This window comes from Lathamus discolor, chromosome W, assembly GCF_037157495.1.
Source record: "Lathamus discolor isolate bLatDis1 chromosome W, bLatDis1.hap1, whole genome shotgun sequence".
Taxonomy (NCBI): Eukaryota; Metazoa; Chordata; class Aves; order Psittaciformes; family Psittacidae; genus Lathamus; species Lathamus discolor.
This window is the reverse complement of record NC_088908.1, coordinates 35,759,223-35,781,604: the sequence shown is the minus strand read 5'-3', so window position 1 is coordinate 35,781,604 and position 22,382 is coordinate 35,759,223. Positions and strand designations below refer to the sequence as shown.

The window sequence follows — 22,382 nt, the reverse complement described above, 5'->3', positions numbered from 1 at the left end:
CCACCAGGCCAAAAATAATTCATCCTTATGCTGCCAAACTAATTCCATCTGAGCCACTTCAGTCTTAGCAGCTTGATACACCTGTTGATTGTTATGATGTTCCTCAGAGGCCTGACTTGGGTACATGAGCATCTACACAGCTTACCTTCACCACCCAATTGTGTACCTGGGCAATAGTACCTTGCCACACTGCAGCAGCCCAGATGGGTTTATCTCTGCATTGCTAGCCACTGTTTCCTCTGTTTTAAACAATCCCACAGGGCATTTTCCACAATCCATGAGTCACTGTAGAGATAAAGTCCTGGCCGCTTTTCTCATTCAGCAACATCAAAGACCAGCTGGATAGCTGTCACATATACAAACTGACTCGATTCACCCTCTCCTTCAGCAGTTTCTGCAACTTGTTACCAGGGACTCCATGCAGCTGCCTTCCATCTCCAGTGCTTTCTCACAGTACAGCAGGACAAACCAGTAAACAAGGCATATTGCTTTTCACTTTCTGACAGTTTATTATATGGTGGGGCCTCTTCAGCATGCATCACCGCCTCTTCAGCATGCGTCACCTCCTCCTCTGGTGACATTCGAAAGTCTTTGCCCTCTGGCTGGTCCAAGATGACTTCCAGAATTCCCGGATGACTGGGATTTCCTATTTGAGCTCATTGTGTAATTAGTGCAGCCCACTTACTCCATGTAGCATCAGTTGCATGATGTGTAAAGAAAACCCTGCCTTTGAGCATCCAGCCCAGCAAAGGCAACCGGAATGCCAGGAGGAGCTGTGCTTCTGTGCCAGTCACTTCTAAAGCAGCTTGAACCCCATCATAGGCTTCCAGTATCTCTTTTTCAGCTGGGGTATAGCTGGCCTCAGGTCCTTTGTATCCCTGACTCTGAAAGCCAAGGGGTCGATCTCGAGTTTCCCCTGGAGCTTTCTACCACAGCAGAGGCTCCAGGGAGGACGATTCTCCTTGGCTGCGGTGTAGAGTACATTTTTTACATCTGGCCCGGTTTGGACTGGTCCAAGGGCTACTGCATGAACTATCTCTCGTTTAATTTGCTCAAAGCCTTGTTGTTGCTCCGGGCCCCATTTGAAATCCTTCTTCTTCCTGGTCACAAGATAGAGAGGGCTTACAATCAAGCTGTTCAGCCTGGAGAAGAGAAGGCTGTCCTGGGTTGAGCAGCAGCAGTCATTTTTCTACTTCTTAGGAGCTAGTACAGTGCTGTGTTTTGATCTTTTGGCCTTGGAACAGTGGTGATAACGCCGATGTTTTCAGTTGCTGCTCGAATGTTTGGTCTGGCCAAGGACTTTCTGAGCCTCATGCTCTGCCAGGGAGGAGGGGAGGCCGGGAGGAAGCAGAGACAGGACACCTGACCCAAACTAGCCAAAGAGGTATTCCATACCACAGCACGTCATGCCCAGGATGTAACCGAGAGTTACCCCGGAAGGGGCAGGCTCTGGCTCTTCGGGGGGGGGTCGAACTCGTTCGGCGGTGGTATCGTATTCTCTTGTTATTTTCTCTTATCAATATTATCATTTGTGGTAGCAGCAGTGGTTTGTGTTATACCTTAGTTACTGGGCTGTTCTTATCTCTACCCGTGGGAGTTACATTCTCCTGATTTTCCTCCCCATCCCTCCGGGAGTGGGGAGGGTCGGGGGGGGTGAGTGGACGACCTGTGTGGATTGGTTTAAACCACGACAAGACCTCATAGCAGCCTTCCAGTATCTGAAGGGGGCCTATAGGGATGCTTGGGAGGGACTTTTTGTCAGGGACTCTAGTGACAGGACAAGGGTTAACGGGTTAAAACTTAACCAGGGGAAGTTTAGATTGGATATAAGAAGGAAATTCTTTCCTGTTAGGGTGGTGAGGCACTGGAATGGGTTGCCCAGGGAGGTTGTGAGTGCTCCATCCCTGGCGGTGTTCAAGGCCAGGTTGGATGAAGCCTTGGGTGGCATGGTTTAGTGTGAGGTGTCCCTACCCATGGCAGGGGTTTGGAACTAGATGATCTTGAGGTCCTTTCCAACCCTAACTATTCTATGATTCTATGACTCTAATTTCGGATGGGCCTTCTCCAGAACCCCACAACACCCAAGAAAGCTTGTATTTCTTTCTTATTAGATGGTGGAGACTTTGCTGTTATCCTGTTGATCACATCTATGGGAATCCTCTGATGCCCGTCCTGCCATTTTATTCCCAAAAATTGAATCTCCTGTGCAGGTCCCTTGACCTTACTCCATTTTATTGCAAAACTGGCTTTCAGCAAGGTTTGGATTATTTTCCTCCCTTTCTCAAAAAGTTGTTCTTCTGTACTACCCCACACGATAATGTCATCAGTGTATTTCAGGTGTTCTGGAGCTTGCCCATGTTCCAGTGCAGTCTGGGTCATTCCATGGCAGATGTTTCCACCCCTGGAGCAGTTGGTTCCAAGTGCACTGGACGCCCTTCCAAGTAAAAGCGAACTGTGGCCTACGCTCTGCATTTATCAGCGCTGTTCCCAGGCTTAAAGTCAAAACACACAGCACTGCACCAGCTACTGTGACTGAGATAAATGACTGCTACTGCTGAACCCAGGAAAGTGTTCAGTCATTATTAGAAGACTGAAGTTTGAATCCCAAAGTCAGCCTTAAGATATGTGCACAGCAAATACTGGGAGTTGATTATCTTGGCCTTAGGCAGTTATGCAAAGCAGCTAAAGTTGCAGGAAGAATAGAATCAAACTTGCTGGATTTATATAATACTAAATCTGTGAGGCTACTGCACATTCATGTGTTTGTAGAGATACCTGACATTGAGGATGATCAGGAGATTGGATCACTTCCCTTATGAAGATAGGCTGAGAAAGCTGGGGCTGTTCAGCCTGGAGAAGAGAAGGCTGCGTGGAGACCTCATAGCAGCCTTCCAGTGTCTGAAGGGGGCCTATAGGGATGCTGGGGATGAACTGTTCATTAGGGAGTGTAGTGACAAGGGGTAATGGGTTAAAACTGAAGCAGGTGAAGTTTAGATTGAATATAAGAAGTTCTTTACTGTTTGGGTGTGGGAATCGCCGGGAGACGAGCTCATCAGATGATGACCGACTAGTCTTGTTTATTGCTAAGCAGATGGATACTTATATACCTTGCTTGCATGTTTATAGTTTGGTTACAGAGAGATCATTGGCTTACAGCTTTTACATGTTACAAGATCATTGGTTTATAGCTTCTACATTTTTGCAGCTACACCGTGCACCCCCCCACCATCCTCCTTCTCATGCACTTATCACTTAGTGTCCTTGGCTGTGATTGGTCATAGTATGTTGCTGTTTGCCGGTGTCCTTCATTTCCTCATTATCTGGCGTGAGAGGTTTGCACCATCCTCTACACAGATGTCTTGTTTCAGCTTGTTGATGGGAGCGTGACCTTTTGACCTTTTTTGACAAGCCAATCCTCCACAATTCCCCCTTTTTCTTTATAAAGGAGTAAGGACTGAGTCAGGAGTCATTGTAGACAAGCAGAACAACATTGCAAAGCATTACAAAGTAACAAGCCCCCTATAATTATGAGACCTATAACGGCGAAGCAGCTTGTAAAGCAAATGTATATGCAGCTCTATGAAGTGAAACTTCTAAAATCAGCTAAATATTTGTGAAGCGCTATAAGCGGGTTACATAAAAGATAATTTGACAGACTATACAAAAAGTCTTTGTTTCAGCTAACTCTGGCGAAGATGCCTTATAGACTGACAACCACCACAATATAATTCTACTGTAGGGTCACACTGATGACAAAAACTACAGAGTTATTGAAGCACTTGTTGTATCACCAATCTCAGTTGTACCACTATATGCCTGTGGCCGTGGACCGGATCTAGGAGGGCGACCGTGCTCAACGAAAGCTCTGTGTTGATTAAGGAGTTAAGTTCTTCTATTAGTGGCTGTAGCGCTCGGCGCAAGCAACGCTTCTCCCGGGTCTGCGAGTCAGGGTCCATACACTAGCTCTGAGACGCCATCACTGGAGCTTCTGCAACAGCCGGTCTTAGTCACTTGGATGGTACCCACGAGGGTCCTGCAGGAGCAGAAACACAGGCGTAACCACGGCCCAGATATATTACTTCTGCCAGTCCCTGCCACAAATCTGTATTAGGATCTCGATAGTACGCCTTAAAAGAAGGCTTTATCTTCTGTTTGTACAAAGTGCTTAATAACCGCTGGAGTTTGTTCATCACCAAAGATGCATAAATAATTTAACGTAATTTCACCCATATAATCAGCATCGATGACACCTGGAACAATGAATAGTCCTTTCAACGCAGATGATGATCTCCCCAGTAGCAAGGCTAGTCTCATAGATTCTTTTAACAATTCTGGACCTAGCTGGACTTGAGCCTCCTTAGTGGAGATCTGTCCAGTTCCCATCAGGTGTTGTAATTGCACCCCAATCAGGGGATCTCCCTGGCCTCGCTGAACTGCAACTGCCTCTTGACAGGTTTTCTGCCAATACATGTTCCATAACAACAACTGCGAAGGGGTGAGGATTAATTTCACAATACTTTTAATATAACAGCAAATCTGTTCCCCAAATATATGACAACATCTGCCTAGTGGGTTCAAACTGAATGCCTGTAGAAATAACAGTTTGCCTTAACTGAGATAGCAATTTCCAATTTAAGGGAGACATTTCAGCATTTACTGCCTGACCTTGAGCGTTAATCTGGTACTTAACAGGAAAGGCGAGAATCTTTTCCTGCAACAATCAAAATCATTGTTTGACAGAGCCTCTCTCTGAATAGATTTCCAATCTATCACCTGGATTCGCATTTGTCTACCTGTGCTCTGCAACTTTGCCTTCCTTTCTTCTCTCTCCCCCCCCCCCCCCTTTTTTTTTTTTTTTTTGAGTTATTCACTCTGCTTTGCAGGGCTGCAAACAGCAGCCTGCTTGGCAGCAGCTACAGCTGCCTGCCTGCTTCAGCAGCAGCCATAAATACCTGTCAGCAACCACACTTTTGCGTTAACCCTTTCTTGCCTGAAATGTTAAACCACTACCTGTTAAAAACTTTTACATGAACACGATAACAAAGAAAATACATAGAACACCATCTGCTCTCATCACACACACACACACACATACGTATGCATATGGGATCCCACAAGCACATTTCACACAACTACAATATTTGAAACACAAAATCCAGACAATCATTACTCACACTACACAGTCCCATGTACAAAACATGGCACAAGGACCCTGTGAAGACTATCAGGAAACCAGCTCCAACAAGCATCATCGCAGTGTGAGGTGGCAGGCTCAACTTTAGCGAGCGTCCCCGCAGAGGATCTGCCTCCCTCATACTGCATGAGGCTTGGGCTTTTATACTGACCAAAATGCACACTCATTCTGACACAGGTGGCCAGCCTATGTCAGAAGAAGTGGCCAGCAATATCTATAAAGGTTTCCAAGCATCAATAGAATCATAGACATTTGCTAACTTCTAGTACATGAGTATCACAGACAGAATGAGTTGTATATGGGACCCCAAGTCCACGGTCCGTCACAGTCCTCCCGATACCCCTGATAAGGGCATACGAGACCTTCCCACCGCGGGTCTTGATCCAGCACATACATCACAGGGAAAGCACACAATACATCTGCATCAATAATTCCAGGGAGAACAAACAGTCCCAGCATTGAGGCGGAGGATCTTCCTAGTAGTTAGGCACCCATGGCTTGTCCTTGTGTTATAAGAGGACCCTTAATTTCTGTAGGGATCTTTTGAGGTTGTGAAGTTACAAGTGTTATTTCTACAGAGGTTGCCAGGTCCAAGCCAAGGCTTCCGCTGGTTGCGGGTTGCAAGGGGGTGAATCATCTGAGTTGCAGCGGCAACTTGTTTCTGCACGCGGCCGTTGGTGTACGCGCTCCTGTTGCAGTTTCCCGAACCTCGCCGACACATAGAGGTGTTATGTGAGTTGTTTCGGCATTTCTGACACCACACTCCTGAGACAGTGCATTCTCGGCGGAGATGTCCCATTCCTCCACATCGATAACAGCGTAGAGGGCCGCGGTTGCGCTGGCCAAGTGCGGCCAACGCTTGAAGGGGTGCAAGAGCGGCTAACACCTGAGTCTGTGAAGCCTTTGCTTGTTCCTGAATTCCCTCAGCTAGCTGTTTTATGGCATCTACTACCATAGCTTGCGGCCCTGTTGGTTGTGAGGCCATTCTTTCTAATGCTTCCTCTATAGTCCAATTAGCTCCCAAAGTAAGAATAACATTTCGGGTAATGGGGTTGCAGTTTTGTAAAGCACATTGTTTTAACAAGGCTCCCTTCATGTAATCTGGGACGCCTGCTTTCTCAATAGCTGCAGCAGCTCTGTCTATAAAGGACCCAAATGATTCGTCTCATCCTTGCTTGATAGCCATATATGAAGGCACACCTCCTGGGTCCTTAACTTGGTTAATAGCTTGCCGTACTAAATTTATAGCTGCTCTACACTTATCGGGTCCTAATAAAGCTTGTGCCTCGGTTCTAAAAAACGGTCCTGTACCCATTAACTCATCCAGGGTTACCCCGTAAAGGGGATCCCCAGGTTGTCTTTGTATAGCTACGAATCCATGAGCCAGATTTTGCCAATGAGCGTTAAAAAGCAACTGCTGATGTTGTGAGAATATAAGCTTAGCAATACTCTTGCAATCGGATGGTAGCAAGATATGAGCAGTCCAGATATAATCTAACATCTGCTTTACCGGCTCACTGGTGACTCCAAATTGACTGGCCGTCGCTCGTAATTGTGATAACAGTTTCCAATCTAAAGGGGTAACAGTTGCCATCAAACCACCCTGGTGTTGCTGAAAAGTCACCGGGCATGCCAACGAGGTCGCCACCTCATCGTCCCCCTTTTCAAGGCTGTCCTTAGCCACCGCTGCCCAAGCCTCCCTTCTTTCTTTAGCTATGGCCTCCACTAGGTCACTTTCTGCCCCAGGGATAGGCTCATAGCTTGAAAGAGGGTTAACAGAGGGCTTTTCTGGTTTTAGAGTGGTAGTGGTGGGGGGAGCTGTTGGTTCCGAAACTGAGGGGCTTGCTCCGGTGTCATCTGCATTTTGTGGAGATGGCAACATTACTTGTGAAAAAGCAGATGGCATTGGAATGGAGGAAGGCCAGTCAATTTCATAACTTCTGTTTTTTGCCTGAGCCGTGAGTGCCTGCTCGGCAGCTTTCTTTTCTGCCTGATATTGTAAAAGTTCATTATGTACCACCCGCCATAATTTACCTAACTTTGACTTTAACATCTCTAAAATAGTTCTCCAAATGACCAACAAATGTTTCACAGTGTCACTGCCTTCTGTGGCTGCGTTCTTCGGAGCTTTCCTGATCCCTGCTGTCTTCCCAGCCTTTTGTTTTAACAGGGTATTATATATAGCTTGCCAAATCTTATCTCCAAATTTTCGCCTTTCTGCTAATTTATGGACAGTGTGAGGGTTAACAAAACATCCCTTAGACTGTCCATAAGCTAACAGTCTCTGCAGCTCTTTCTGCAGGTCGATCCCTTTAACCTGCCGCTTTTGTAAGAAGGCAGTAAATAAATCATACGCCGCTTGCCTTTCCATACCTTAGCGCGCTTGTTGCAGCCCCTTCAGGTTTCGGCGGCGCGTATCGGCCGGGCTCGTCATTACGGTCACCCAGGGTCCGGCGCTTAAAATCCTGAGATCTTGGCGCTTTGACCGTCCTGTGGCTGCGATCAGGACCCGAGCAGAACTTACGTCGTCCCACCGTGGTGTTCGAGGGATCATGTCGGGGTCACCATTTGTGGGAATCTCCGAGAGACGAGCTCATCAGATGATGACCGACTAGTCTTGTTTATTGCTAAGCAGATGGATACTTATATACCTTGCTTGCATGTTTATAGTTTGGTTACAGAGAGATCATTGGCTTACAGCTTTTACATGTTACAAGATCATTGGTTTATAGCTTCTACATTTTTGCAGCTACACCGTGCACCCCCCCACCATCCTCCTTCTCATGCACTTATCACTTAGTGGCCTTGGCTGTGATTGGTCATAGTATGTTGCTGTTTGCCAGTGTCCTTCATTTCCTCATTATCTGGCGTGAGAGGTTTGCACCATCCTCTACACAGATGTCTTGTTTCAGCTCGTTGATGGGAGCGTGACCTTTTGACCTTTTTTGACAAGTCAATCCTCCACATTTGGGTGGTGAGGCACTGGAATGGTTTGCCCAGGGAGGTTGTGAATGCTCCATCCCTGGCAGTCTTCAAGGTCAGGTTGGACTGAAGCCTTGGGTGATATGGTTTAGTGTGAGGTGTCCCAGCCCATGGCAGGGGGGTTGGAACTAGATGATCTTGAGGTCCTTTCCAACCTTAACTATTCTATGTATTATAAAGATGCAATTGTTTTTGTGCAGGGTTCTGCCTCCATAGATATCCCACTGCATTACAGATACTCCTTTACAGTTGTTAGTGCTAATAAGGTGGTTGAGAATAGAGGAAACCTGCAAGACCTTATGAATGATAAATGTCTTACAGGATGCAAAAGTTTGATTATTTTAGTGTAGTGGGATTAGAATCATGGTATTGCAGCTTGTCAGGATTCATCTCCTTTGACATATCTTTGTAGTAGCTGTCCAAACTGTACTGTATCATTTCTTTCTTTGTTGTAATTAGCAAGGGTAAGAAATAATTAATATTGTCATTCAAAAATTTGCATTTAAGTTCCGTGGCTCTGCATGTGATCTCCAGACTGTTTCATTTTGACATTGCTTATGTTTTATAAATGTTTGACCTTACTGAAGCACAAAATCGGACTCTGCAACTCAGAGAGAGTTATAAAGCATGTATGTTTATTATGGGTCCAGGTGCAAGGGGGATCGCTCCTCCTAACTTGCACACTGAGGGGTTAAATAAGCAGATATTTATTACACACAAACATGCATATTCATTAGGTTCCTGTGAGAGTGGTGGGATATTATAGTTAATTTAGGTACTCATTATCATAAGTCTTCTCCCTTTTGGAGCTTGTGCACTGCCCTCCGATGGTCGTGGGCAGGGGTCTTCAAGATGAAGTAAGTAGTCTTCCTCATGTGGGCAGGGGTCTTCAAGATGAAGTAAGCAGTCTTCCTCAGGGTGCGCTTTTCACCTTTGGCACAGTTGGGTGCCCCAGTAATCACAAAGCTAGCTGAAACCAGCCGTATCTGCAGGTTTCTGATAGCTGACAAAGATTTAGAACAGTGTGACCGTGGTACAAAATTTATTTCAAGCAGAACAGGATGGGCAGCCAAGGAGTATCCAAAGCTAGCAGATGTTCTGGAGTCACTGTCTCCAAACTAACTGATAAGTAGAAGGATGGTAAGAAATAATTCACTCATTAGGAGGATGGAGAGAAATAATTCACTCTTGTTAGTAAGACTATTAAATTCTGTTATCACACCACAGGCTTACAACACAAACATTGTTCTCTATCTTAAACCTAAGCTGAAAGTATCTTAAGCCTATGTTTTCCAAGCACTTGCTTTCCTTATATCAAGTATCTTAATCCTGTTTTCCAGGCACTCGCTTTCCTTATATCATTACAGTGCTCTTTAATTATGATGGTTGATGGCCTTTTAAAACCTGGTTGTAAAGTTTTCAAGTCTAATGTTTATCATATCAGAATCAGACACTAGACTGATTAGGCAGGTGGTTTATAACCAGAGACTATTCCTTGGTTTTCTGGAGGAAATGTCCAATGACAATTATTATGCTAAGTTTTTAGAAGTGTCAGTTATTTGAGTAGTCATGATTAATCAGGAAAAGAGTTCAAGTTCTAAAATAGAGGCAATCTTATGTCCTGAAAATAAACTTTTTCAGTAAGTTTCTGATTAAGCTTTTTTTCTTTCAGAATCAAATTTTGATGTATCAGCTAAATTCTGTGAATTATTTTTTTTTCAGTAGGAATTTAATATGTATGGAAAATAGTGTCTTACAGTTTTATGTCCTTGAAGTATAATATTCAAGAATCCTAGTCTCCACTGTGACTGAGACAGAAAAATTGTGTGTGCCATTAACTCAAGACAGACAGAATATAAACATTACTTCTGTGAGTCCTTCAGAATATTTTGCAAGATTGAAGAACATTGCAGGCTATGCAGTTTTTAACCTCTAGAACATCAAATTCCTATTTCTTCAGTATGTTAGTGGGATGATTGTTATTTTACTGTGCAGAGTTCAGATTTACTATTATGTTTTTATTCAGTTATTTTAAGGTAGTTTTATTTGAATTAAATTGCAGGGTGCTTTAAATGTGTAAAATTTAGTAATATACTTCAGTCATTGACTTTGTTTTACTCTTTTACTTATGTAGAAAGTCTACGCAGGTGGAAATTTACAGTCTGCTGTAAGTATTGTAGGAAATAGTATCTTACTGTGAAGAACATATCAGAAAAAGTCATAGGTTTCATGCTTTCTTTAAAAAATATAAGAAAGATTGTCTGAAAAGTTATCAAATTTGACAGCTCTATAAATTGCTCCTCTTGACAACTAATTCCTCCTTCACTTGCAAAAACAGAGGAGAGGAAAATAAGGCAATGTTTAAAATACTCTTGAATGAGATCGACTTGGTCGATATGTGCAGAGCTGTCCAGGTTCTAAACTGCTTCTGCAGCCTGGTAATAGAAGTTTTTCTTCCCATATCCCAGGGCCATCATTTGCCAGATCTTCTCCCAGCTGTTTGGGAGGAAAAGGAATTGGGTTTCTCATGAAAATTCCTCTAGTTTCATCAGCTAGGTCTATATTCAGTACAGAATGTGAGGAAGGAGCCACCTTTCTCTAGGAACAATGGAAGTTCCTGAAATAGAGATGATGTAGTCTGTTTTCCCTTAGGATTTTAGTATATGGGCTTAGGATAATACTTAGGATATAGTATACTTTACTATATCCTTTACTATATAGTATATAGATATACTTTAGTATATGGGCTTAGGATAAAGACAGTGGTTTTATCCTTATATGTTGCATTGCTGAAGGTTCAGAATTCATACCTCTATATGGTAGTACTTACCTTTGTAGGGAATTGATACAGCCATCCTCTTCCCAAGTTTAAGAGAAGATACTTTGATTGCAGTGCCAAACACAGAAGTTCAGAAAGGTTAAGGTATATAACTTCCCATTCATCCTACACTAATCTCTTCTGTACATATGCAGTGAATTCCTTGCAGTCTGTGTGATAAATGCACAAAGATAAAAGCTTCAGCTATGTAATCAAGGCACACAGAAGGCAATTATAAACTCAAATATTGATGAATACTGACAAGTAAATGTTATAACCGAACTAATGAATCAAATGAAATATCAGTTTTCTTCAGGTCACATTGTGTTTTTCCTGATCTTTTCCAAATAGCTGTGTGACAAATAGCTTTTAGGAGAAATATTGCAAACATATCATTGAACATAAGAAAGCTCATTTTTGTATTGTTTGTGAATATATATTTAAGAACATATTACTGGTTTGTCTGGTTTTGTTTTTTTCAGCATTAATAATGATTACTCATGTAATTGCTATTATTAAAAAGTGTTGGAGATCAACTTACTAAGGAGGAATATAAATAACATGCTTATTTTTCCTTTATTAGCAACCAGCTTCTGGAGCCACATCTACTGTTCACCTGGGACTTCCAGTGCAAGCCAAATTTGTTCAGTCAACTGTTACACCTGTCAGTGGTACATCTGCTGCGACTCTGCCAGGAGGCTCTATTCTCTCCCATACCACAGTAAGTAGTAACAATATAAAAACCAAAAGATGTATGAAGAAAATGATGTTTGTAATTACATGTTTTTTCAGAAGTGAATTTTAATGTTCTTATGTTTAATTTTCATGTAGGACATGCAGTGAGAGGACAAGGGGGAATGGGTTTAAGCTGAAAGAGGGGAGATTTAGATTAGGTATTGGGAAGAAATTCTTCCCTGTGAGAGTGGCGAGGCACCAGCACAGCTTGCCCAGAGAATCTGTGTCTGCCCTATCCCTGGTAGTGTTCAAGGCTGGGTTGGATGGGACTTTGAGCAACCTGGTCTAGTGGCAGGTGTCCCTGCCCGACAGGAGATTGGAACTAGATGAGCTTTAAAGTCCCTTCCAACCCAAACTATTATATGATTCTATGTTTGCTTTTATCAGGAACATGATCCCAGAAACTGATAATGAATGTATAATCACACTGTTACACAGGTGTTGAGCGATTGTGTGGCCTCTGTAAAGAAAGAGGCTAAACACACACACACAAACACACTGCTTTCACAACTAGTTCTACTTTATTTACTCAAGCGTGGTAATATATAGCATACAGATATGGGTCTGAGCCATGAAACCAAACAGCAACTACATCATTCCCAGTGACTGTTTTCAGTCACTATAAATTCCATTCTATAAACAGTCACTCCCCAGGCTGTTTCCCAGTTCGACCTTGCACCCAAATGCTTCCTGGCTTACTCAAGACTCAGGTGTACTATCAGTATTTCTTCTTCTTTAATTATCCATGTAGTGGGAACGGGACAGCTTGCAGTTCCCACATCTCCCCTTTTTTTGTTTTGCATGATAATTTGACTTCAATTCTTCACAAGTTGGCAACAAATCTAACCCCCATTTTCAAGAAGGGGAAAATGGAAGACCCGGGGAATTACAGACCAGTCAGTCTCACCTCTGTGCCTGGCAAAATCTTGGAGCACATTCTCCTGGAAGGCATGCTAAGGCACATGAAAAACAACAAGGTGCTTGGTGACAGACAGCATGGCTTCACTAAGGGGAAATCCTGCCTGACCAATTTGGTGGCCTTCTATGATGGGGCTACGGAACTGATGGACAGGGGGAGAGCAGTTGACGTCATCTACCTGGACTTGTGCAAAGCGTTTGACACTGTCCCACACAACATCCTTGTCTCTAAATTGGAGAGACATCAATTTGATGGATGGACAACTCGGTGGATAAAGAACTGGCTGGATGGCCGCACACAAAGAGTTGTGATCAATGGCTCAATGTCCGGCTGGAGACCAGTAATGAGTGGTGTCCCTCAGGGATCGGTGTTGGGACCAGTCTTGTTCAGCATCTTTGTCGCTGACATGGACAGTGGGATTGAGTGCACCCTCAGCAAGTTTGCCGATGACACTAAGCTGTGTGGTTCGGTCAATACGCTGGAGGGAAGGGATGCCATCCAGAGGGACCTTGACACGCTTGTGAGGTGGGCTGATACCAACCTCATGAAGTTTAACCATGCCAAGCGCAAGGTCCTACACCTGGGTTGAAGCAATCCCAGCAGAGCTACAGGTTGGGCAAAGAAGAGATTCAGAGCAGCCCTGTGGAGAAGGACTTGGTTGCGGAAGATCAACGGACAGCATGCTGATTAATGTAATCAGAAGCTGACCTTTATTCACTCCAAAACATTGCCTTTTATAGTTTCCAGACTTGATCCCGTGCCTAAGCTTTACAATGATTGGTTTCTACATATAATGCAACAGTAGCTGATTAGTCCAGGTTTCTTAAAGCCTCTTGGTTCCTTCTTCAGCATCCAGGAGTTGTTTTTCCCCTGCAGAACTTCTGCATACGTGGCCATAACTTTGCCCTGAAGTAGCCTGTGAACTAGGCCATTAATCCTTACTACAAACTCTGGACAATGGCAAGAGTCCTGGATCGCTCACATGTCCATTGTTTGTTCTCCACAAATCCCCCTTCTTTATTTTGAGTGATCCAGACCTCTTTAATCATTCGCAATACTACAGACATTAAGCAACACCATACTATACTGATAATAATAACAAAGATTATAATATTTAATAACATCATAATACCTGATTTAAACAAATCTGCAAACCATCCAGTAATACCTAAACTTTGGAGCCAACCATCCAAACCATGATTGATCATTAATTTTTTCATGTTATCTTTTAATTGGGATAGTTGTTGATGAATTGGACTAGAATGGTCAGATAGATTCATATAACACATTCCTTCAAAATCTTCACAACCATGGCCCTGTGCTAAAAGCAAAAAATCAGTAGCTGCACGATTTTGTAAAACTGCATGCCTAACACTGTCTAAATCTTCTAATAATTCTATCAAGATATTAGATGTGATATTAATAAACTTCTGTCTGAAATTGTGCCTGAAAATCACTTCGCACAAAGGGTCCTGTACCCATTAGTATTTGAGTTTGAACCCCATACAAGGGGTCTGTTTGCTGCCTTGGCACAGCAACCACTTCATCATATAAGACCTGCCATTTGTGATGAAATTGCAATTGCGCTGATGGAGGCACCAACGCCTGAATTATCATGCGGGTATCATAAGGAGTTAAAAGGTTAGTCGTAAACAATATGCTGTAAAATAGACGCTGTAAATTGTGAACATAAACCATATTGTGCTACTGCAGATTTTGCTTCTTTTAAAAGTTTCCAATCTAACACGACCCATTGCCCTCTTCCCCCTGGCCCCGTTATAACTGGAAAAGCTGATAAAAAATCGCCATCTACTACCGCATCTTGAATAATCCCTTTCCAGCGGACCACTGGATTATCATTTCCCCCTCCCCCTTTTTGTTTTACTAAAAGACAGCCTCTCTAGATGTATCAATAAGTTGCTGTAAGCACAGCACACAAATTAAAAATACCTAAAATGACTAACAGAATGATTAATCCAATCAAGGCACACAGGTTAGAATACCTAAAAAGAGTAAGGCACACAGATTAGAATATCTAAAGAGGCTAACAAAATGATTAAGATAAAGTAAAGGCTTTCTGTAATGCTCACGTCAGAAAACACTTTGTTCATGCAATTCAGTCCCTCATCTTCCTGAAGGTGTGCTGTCCTTGTTATTAAGTCCGGAATGCTTTTATGGATGGTCTGATAAATTCATGCAGCACATACCATCAAAAACTTCACACCCAATGTCTTGAGCTAACAATAAAAATCAACAGCCGTTCTGTTCTGTAGTGAGGCATGCCTCACAGAATCGGTGTCTAAAAGCAACCCTGTTGTCCAGTGGTACCATTTCCGAGCTTAAATGTTCCCAGTCTTTTACTAGTGGCTGGAAAGTCCAGTTGCGATACACTCCTGAACGGATATGCTCTCCGTTGACTGGTTCTCCAAAAAGAGACCAGTTAACTTTGTACAGTTCCCATGGTTTAACTTCAAACCAACGATGAATCAGCATTTATCTTCATTGGCAGCTGTTGCTTGTATAAACGGACTGGTACATCATGCGGGGATCCATCGGGGTCCTTGTTCTGTAGATACACAAGCATAGCCTCTTCCCCAAGTTATTAACCTAAAAGGACCTTCCCAGTTATGATTTTCCAAAGACTTTACCATTACCATAATGGGTTCTTTCCCTGGTATCGGATCTGGGCCTACATAGGTTAGTACAGAAAAATGCCTAGTCACTGGGGGGACATTCCTGCCTCTGTGTAAATCAGAACTGGATAATGTTAGAAAATTTAAGACAAACATCGCTTTATTGATTCATGCATTTGGCATCTCCACTATCATTCCCCCTTTTTTGTTTTACTAAAAGTTTTTTCAGGGTTTTTGTTTGTTTGTTTGTTTGTGGGTTTTTGTTTTGTTTTTTTTTTTTACGATTTGGTGTGTCTGCTCTATCACTGCTTGACCTGTGTAATTAACATAACTACACACTACTCCAGGCAGCATTATTTCAGTAAGATTAGTCTGATTTGAAGTCACTTGAACCTTTATAACATGTGGCATACCAGTGAATCCTACACACCATGTAACCGGTCGGAATAATGGAGGATTTAACAAATGTGCCTACTTGTCCATTACCCATGGTCACACATAATAGAACAGATATTACAAAGATTTCTGTCATTGCCATTTCTTTATGTTGTTGAGTTCTGGGGCTTTATACGTTTCGCTGGCAGCCAGTATAGTCCTGTCGATAGCTGTATACAGCCGTATCCTTGACCCCATGTCAGCAATGGCACTAGTCCTTTCCACTCGTTATCATGTAGGTCTTTATATAGAACCAGTGGTTTAGGCAAGGAATCATTCGTCATGTGGAGAAAATCCTTGCAATCCCCCTTTTTTTTTTGTTTTGTTTGATATATCTTTTAGATGACACTACTTGAGCAGGGGGTTTGGACTAGATCATACCTCCAACATATGCTAGCCACAGGCTGTTGGGCCTGCCCTTTTTCTCCTGGATAGCGCTCTGATAACGGGAGGCCATCCCTCACATCAAGGTCTGGCATGGCATGTGTCCCCACCGCTCCACACCTGCTGGGTTGCAGCCAACAGTGGAGCTAAAGGTTCTTCTTGGTGGCAAACACAGAGGCCAACCCAGTCTTGCCCTTGACTGTGGTAGCGGGCATTTGGCCAACCTCAGTCCTTGCACCTTGTTGTCAATGCAGAGTTTCACCTGCTTCATCCAGTAACAAGTCACTACTATGGTAAAGCACATACAGATTTACATTAGCAGAGTAACTATTACAGGGTGCAGCAGCATGTTGAATATGTTGATGGCAGCAAGGGACTAGCCAAAGAAATTTCTTACCAGTGGAGTTCTCCCACCCTCTTAATTTGTTCCATTACCTGCTTTATAACACTACCATCCTATTAGAATCTTTATGGCTTTTGCCTTAGCATTTTCTAGCAGCTGCTGCAAATTTGCATGCTCTAACATCTCTTTTGCAAGTGACAAATCCATACACTACAAGGTGTAGTTTCGTATTGGGAACTGGCTAGTAAATACAGGTGGGTTTATACACAAAATCACAGCCTCTAATAATAGCTACTTTACAAGCACACTTATTCAAGTTGTTACTTTTCAGTTTGCCTCCAAGTGATGTTTTGCAATCATTCATTTTTCTCTTCCTCTATCTCATTCTGCTTGGGGTATTCACGGTCGGCTCTTGTAGCTGAGGCATTGGGTTTTTCCACTCGTCTGTCCATCTCATGGCAAGGCTTGACAAACTTTGCAGGCAGCTGCCATGGACCTGTAGGTAGGAGAACACAAATATACCCCCTCTTCCAGGTTATCAGTTCTTGAGAAGTAGACAGGTTAAAGTGTTTCCTTAAAGTAGAGGCATTCTGATGTAAAAGGAATGTAAAGCAGCTGCAGAAGTAAACTGCACAATGTTAACAGTCAAGGAGTTTGCTGCATCATTACCCTTTTTTTTTTCTTCTTTCTCTGCCACCCTGATGCTGCTTAGGTGAGAGCTGATAAAGCTTGTGGTTGCACTACCCCTCTCTCTTTTACAGTTAGTAGTTCTAGTTTCAAGCAATCTGTTCCTCCAAGTGTTGGATTCACCCCCAGGTTACTTTAAACACACTAAGCAAGGCTCCTACCAAGCGCCCACTGTGTTGCAGGTGCTCTTTAGGCTTTGTCTGTGTTGTCTCTACAAACTGCCTCAATACTTCAATAGATGGAGAGGTTTGGTTTTTGTTTCTTGGGGGTTTGTGTTTGGGGTTTGTTTGTTTGTTTGTTTTTGGTTTTTTGTAGGTTTTGTTCTGTTGTTTGTTTTTTTTTCTTCACTCCATGGCTCCAGTGTCCATCCTGGCCCTTCCTCCTATGGAGCACTGGGGGCGGAATCGGAGGGCAGGTTCTTTTGAACATGGGGACTGAAGTCTTATAAATTTTTTTTTTTTTTTTTTTTTTTTCCGAAGCTGCTCACCCTGCTTTGCACGGCTACAAATGCTAGCCTGCTCGGCAGCAGCTATAAATGCCTGCCTGCTCTGCAGCAGCTACAGCTGCCTGGCTGCTTCAGCAGCAACCATAAATACCTGCCAACAACCACTTTTGCATTAACCCTTTCTTGCCCGAAATGTTAAACTGCTACCTGTTAAAAACTTTTACATGAACCCGACAACAAAAAAAATACACAGAACACCATCTGCCCTCATCACACACACGTATGGGATCCCACAAGCACACTCCACACAACTACAGTGTTTGAAACACAAAATTCAGACAATCATTACTCCCACTACACAGTCCCACGTACAGAATGTGGCACAAGGACCCTGTGAAGACTATCAGGAAACCAGCTCCAAGAAGCATCATCACAGTGCGAGGTGGCAGGCTCAACCTTAGCGAGCATCCCCGTAGAGGCTCTGGCTCCCCCACATTGCATGAGGCTTGGGCTTTTATACTGACCAAAATGCACACTCATTCCGACATAGGTGGCCAGCCTACGTCGGAAGAAGTGGCCAGCAATATCTATAAAGGTCTCCAAGCGTCAATAGAAACATGGACATACTTATATTTGCCAACTTCTAGTACATGAGTATCACAGAGAGACTGTATCAAATGAGTTGTATATGGGGTCCCAAGTCCATGGTCCGCCACAGTCCGCCTGAATACCTCTGATAAGGGCGTACGAGAGACCTTCCCACTGCAGGTCTTGATCCAGCACATACATCACAGGGAAAGCATACAATACATCTGCATCCCCCACCCATCTCGCTTCTCCCTCTACAGCTGCCCATTTATCATGAGGATGTGGGGGATATAAATCAGACTCCTTTTCCAGATCAATAGGCCCTGGGTCAAAAGGACCATCCAGGTCAGCATCAGAATTATCAGGCATCAGAACCTCAGGAGCAGCAACAACAGCAGTCCGATGAATGTGCACAGGCTCCTTCTTGGGGTCAACAGGGCCTGGGTCAAAAGGATCATCTTCATCTCTGTCCTCAGTCTTTGCAGCCGCAGCGGCAACTGGCGGAGGTTCGGGGGGGAGGGGGGGGCAATTGGCTCCACGATCCCTTTTTTTTTTTGTCTTTAATGTCTCTAAAATAGTTCTCCAAATGACTAACAAATTTTTCACAGTGTCATTGCCTTTTGTAACTGCATCCCACAGTTCTGCACCAATCTTTTCCCAAGTTTCCATATCGAACGCTGTCTGTGGCTCTGGGGAATACCCTCTGTCCTTCTAACGATCTAGTGGCAGTTGCTATCTCAGCTTCCTGTGGCATCCCTGGGGTAGATTCCAGGGTAGATGGTGGTAGTGGTGGATATAAGGAAGGAGGGTGAGGAGGGAACTTTATTTCCTCCTCTTCCCCTGATTCCTTAGTATCTTCGTTATTAGGTTGGAGAGTTTTTATTGCTACCTTGTGGTTGTTCCCCGGATCAGACTTGCCTTTTACTTTCACTTCGGGAGCTGTTGATTGTGATGGTTATCGGGGAAAATAGTTCAGTTGAAGTGGATTCTGTCCCAGAGGAATTCGTCGAAAGCACAGCAGACGCAGCGGCTGCCCTTTCACTTTTCATTTCTTTTAAAGTCTCTTTAATCAGTCGCACAAGGTAGCTAATTTGTTAGCCTCCTTGGATCCCTTACTAATTTCTTCCCATAAAGTGGATCCAATCTGGTCCCAAGTGTGTAGCTGAAAAGCTGCACCCACTCCAAAATTAGTTTTCGGTCCCTAGCCCATTTTAAAAGGGCTTTTAAGGTACCATCGCCCTATGTTAGTCCTCTCTTTGAAAGGATATGTCGGAGGAGCTTTACTACTGCTGCTTCGACAGTGAGATTCCCATCTCCTCCCCAACCGCTCACCTCTATTAGATGAGATTCCTTCTCAGTCATCACGCTTCTCTTTCTGCATGGATACCTCAGAGTGCACTCTGTTTCTCCAGTTGCCGGGACAGCAACCCCTTCGGTCGGCTTTTCCGCTCCCCTCCTATTCCAGCTGTCTTCTTCGCTCAGTCAAGCAACAGCAAGAGGGTCCCTGTTTGGGCGCCATTTGCAGAACATCAATGGAGAGCACGCTGATTAATGGAATCAGAAGCTGGCGTTTATTCACTCCAAAACATTGCCTTTTATAGTTTCCAAACTTGATCCCGTGCCTAAGCTTTACAATGATTGGTTTCTACACATAATGCAACAATAGCTGCTTAGTCCAGGTTTCTTAAAGCCTCTTGGTTCCTTCTTCAGCATCCGGGAGTTGTTTCTCTCCTGCAGAACTTCTGCATACGTGGCCACAACTTTGCCCTGAAGTAACCTGTGAACTAGGCCGTTAATCCTTACTACAAACTCTGGACAATGGCAAGAGTCCTGGATCGCTCACATGTCCGTTGTTTGTTCTCCACACTTGGGGGTGCTGGTCGATGAGAAAATGAACATGAGCCGGCAGTGTGTGCTCACAGCCCAGAAAGCCAACCGTATCCTGGGCTGCATCAAAAGGAGCGTGACCAGCAGGTCTAAGGAGGTGATCCTGGCTCTCTACTCTGCTCTCGTGAGACCTCACCTGGAGTATTGTGTGCAGTTCTGGTGTCCTCAACATAAAAAGGACATGGAACTGTTGGAACAAGTCCAGAGGAGGGCCACGAGAATGATCAGGGGACTGGAGCATCTCCCATATGAAGATAGGCTGAGAAAGTTGGGGCTGTTCAGCCTGGAGAAGAGAAGGCTGCATGGAGACCTCATAGCAGCCTTCCAGTATCTGAAGGGGGCCTATAGGGATGCTGGGGAGGGACTCTTCATTAGGGACTGTAGTGACAGGACAAGGGGTAACGGGTTAAAACTTAAACAGGGGATGTTTAGATTGGATATAAGGAGGAAGTTCTTTCCTGTTAGGGTGGTGAGGCACTGGAATAGGTTTCCCAGGGAGGTTGTGAATGCTCCATCCCTGGCAGTGTTCATGGCCAGGTTGGACGAAGCCTTGGGTGACATGGTCTAGTGTGAGGTGTCCTTGTCCATGGCAGGGGGGTTGGAACTAGATAATCTTGAGGTCCTTTCCAACCCTAACCATTCTATGATTCTATGACATGGAGGAAAAGCAAAGCAAAGCAAAGCAAAGCAGTGATGTCCAGACTCCAAAGACAAGATCTCACCAATGCGTTGGCCAAACGGACTGGGGGTCTTAGAAACCTGGAGAATAGATGCTGTTACTTCCAAAAGCACAGTCCTTGCCTTTCCTTATCCCCTTTTCTGCTTAAGGAGTCTTAAATCACACAAGAGCCGTTTCTTGACATTAGCATTTAAAGATGGAAAGTTCAAATACAATAGTTATTATATTATTATTACTTATAATATTTATTCTAACTTTTGCTTTTTTACTGTGGGAATGATGAAACCTGCTTTAGGTGACCCTGCTTGAGGAGGGGATTTGGACTAAATCATCTCTCATGCTAACCGCAGGCTGTTTGGCCTGCCCTTCCCTCCTGGATGGCCCTCTTATAACATAGGAGGCCATCCCTCACATCAAGGTTTGGCATGGCATGTGTTCCCACTGCTCAGCGCCTGCTGGGTTGCAGCCAGCAGTGGAGCTAAAGGTTCTTCTTGATGGCAAACACAGAGGCCAACCCAGTCTTGCCCTTAAATGTGGTAGGAGGCATTTGGCCAACCTTAGTCCTTGCACCTCGTTGTCAATGCAGTTTCACCTACCTCATCCAGTAACAACTCACTACTATAGCAAAGCACACACAGATTTACATTAGCAGTATAACTACTACAGGGTACAGTAGTGCTCTGAAGATGCCCGTGGCAATGAAGGACCAGCCAAAGAAATTTCTTACCAGTGGAGTTCTCCCACCCTCTTAATTTGTTCCATTACCTATTTTATAACACTGTCATTGTGATGTACAGTTACTAGGATTTTTCTAGCTTCTGCCTTAGCATTTTCTAGCAGCTGCTGTAAATTTGCATGCTCTAACATCTCTTCTACAAGTGAAAAATCCAAATGCCACAAGGTGTAGTTTCTTACTAGCAACTGGCTAGTAAATACAGGTGGTTTCTGCAGAAAATCACAGCCTCTAATAATAGCTATGTTGCGAGCACACATAAAGGGCAACTCCCCCTCCCCACCTTCCCGGCATGTCTTTTCTAAAGAGCCTGTAACCTTCCATTCCAACTCTCCAGTCATAGGAGCCATCCCACCATGTTTCTGTGATGCCTATTATATCATACCCCTGTAAACGTGCACACATCTCTAATTCCTCTTGTTCCTCATGCTACGGGCGTTTGTATAGAGGCATCTGAGCCGAGCTCCAAATGAAGCTGGCTTGTTGGCTGGAGCTGCTGGAATATATCCACATTGCTCCAAGCATTTATTATAGGTGTTGGCAACTGACTGGGTGTGTTGGTATGGAATGATGCCCCCCTCCCCCAACACATCTAGTTTAAGGTCTCCTTGACCAGTCTGGCAAGCCTCCTACCAAAACTGCTCTTCTCCTTCTTTATAATCAGACCAGCTCCACCAGCCTCCAGTAGACCTGGCCTACAAAGTTCGGTCCCGTGTTCAAGACACTCCAACCCCTGCCTATGACACCACCCTTAACCATTTATTAACCTTGCTAATCCTCCTAGCTTTTTCTTGGTCCTCCCCTGTGTCCTGGAGAATTGACGAAAAGACTATCTGAGCTCCAGAGCCCCTAACCACCTCTCCCAGGGCTCTGTAGTCTTTCTTTATGTTCCCCAATCTACTACTATCTATATCCCTAGC

The 22,382-nt window shown here is 44.0% G+C and overlaps 1 protein-coding gene across 1 annotated transcript in view; it reads left to right on the top strand.

Moving 5' to 3' along the window:
• The window catches only part of LOC136004256 (transcription initiation factor TFIID subunit 4-like), a 252,580-nt gene that overhangs the window by 16,416 nt on the left and 213,782 nt on the right, over nucleotides 1-22,382 (top strand). Inside the window, exon 4 of the mRNA XM_065660599.1 lies at nucleotides 11,578-11,715. Within this exon, the coding sequence (XP_065516671.1) occupies nucleotides 11,578-11,715 (138 nt within the window). The remainder of the gene's footprint in view (nucleotides 1-11,577; nucleotides 11,716-22,382) is intronic.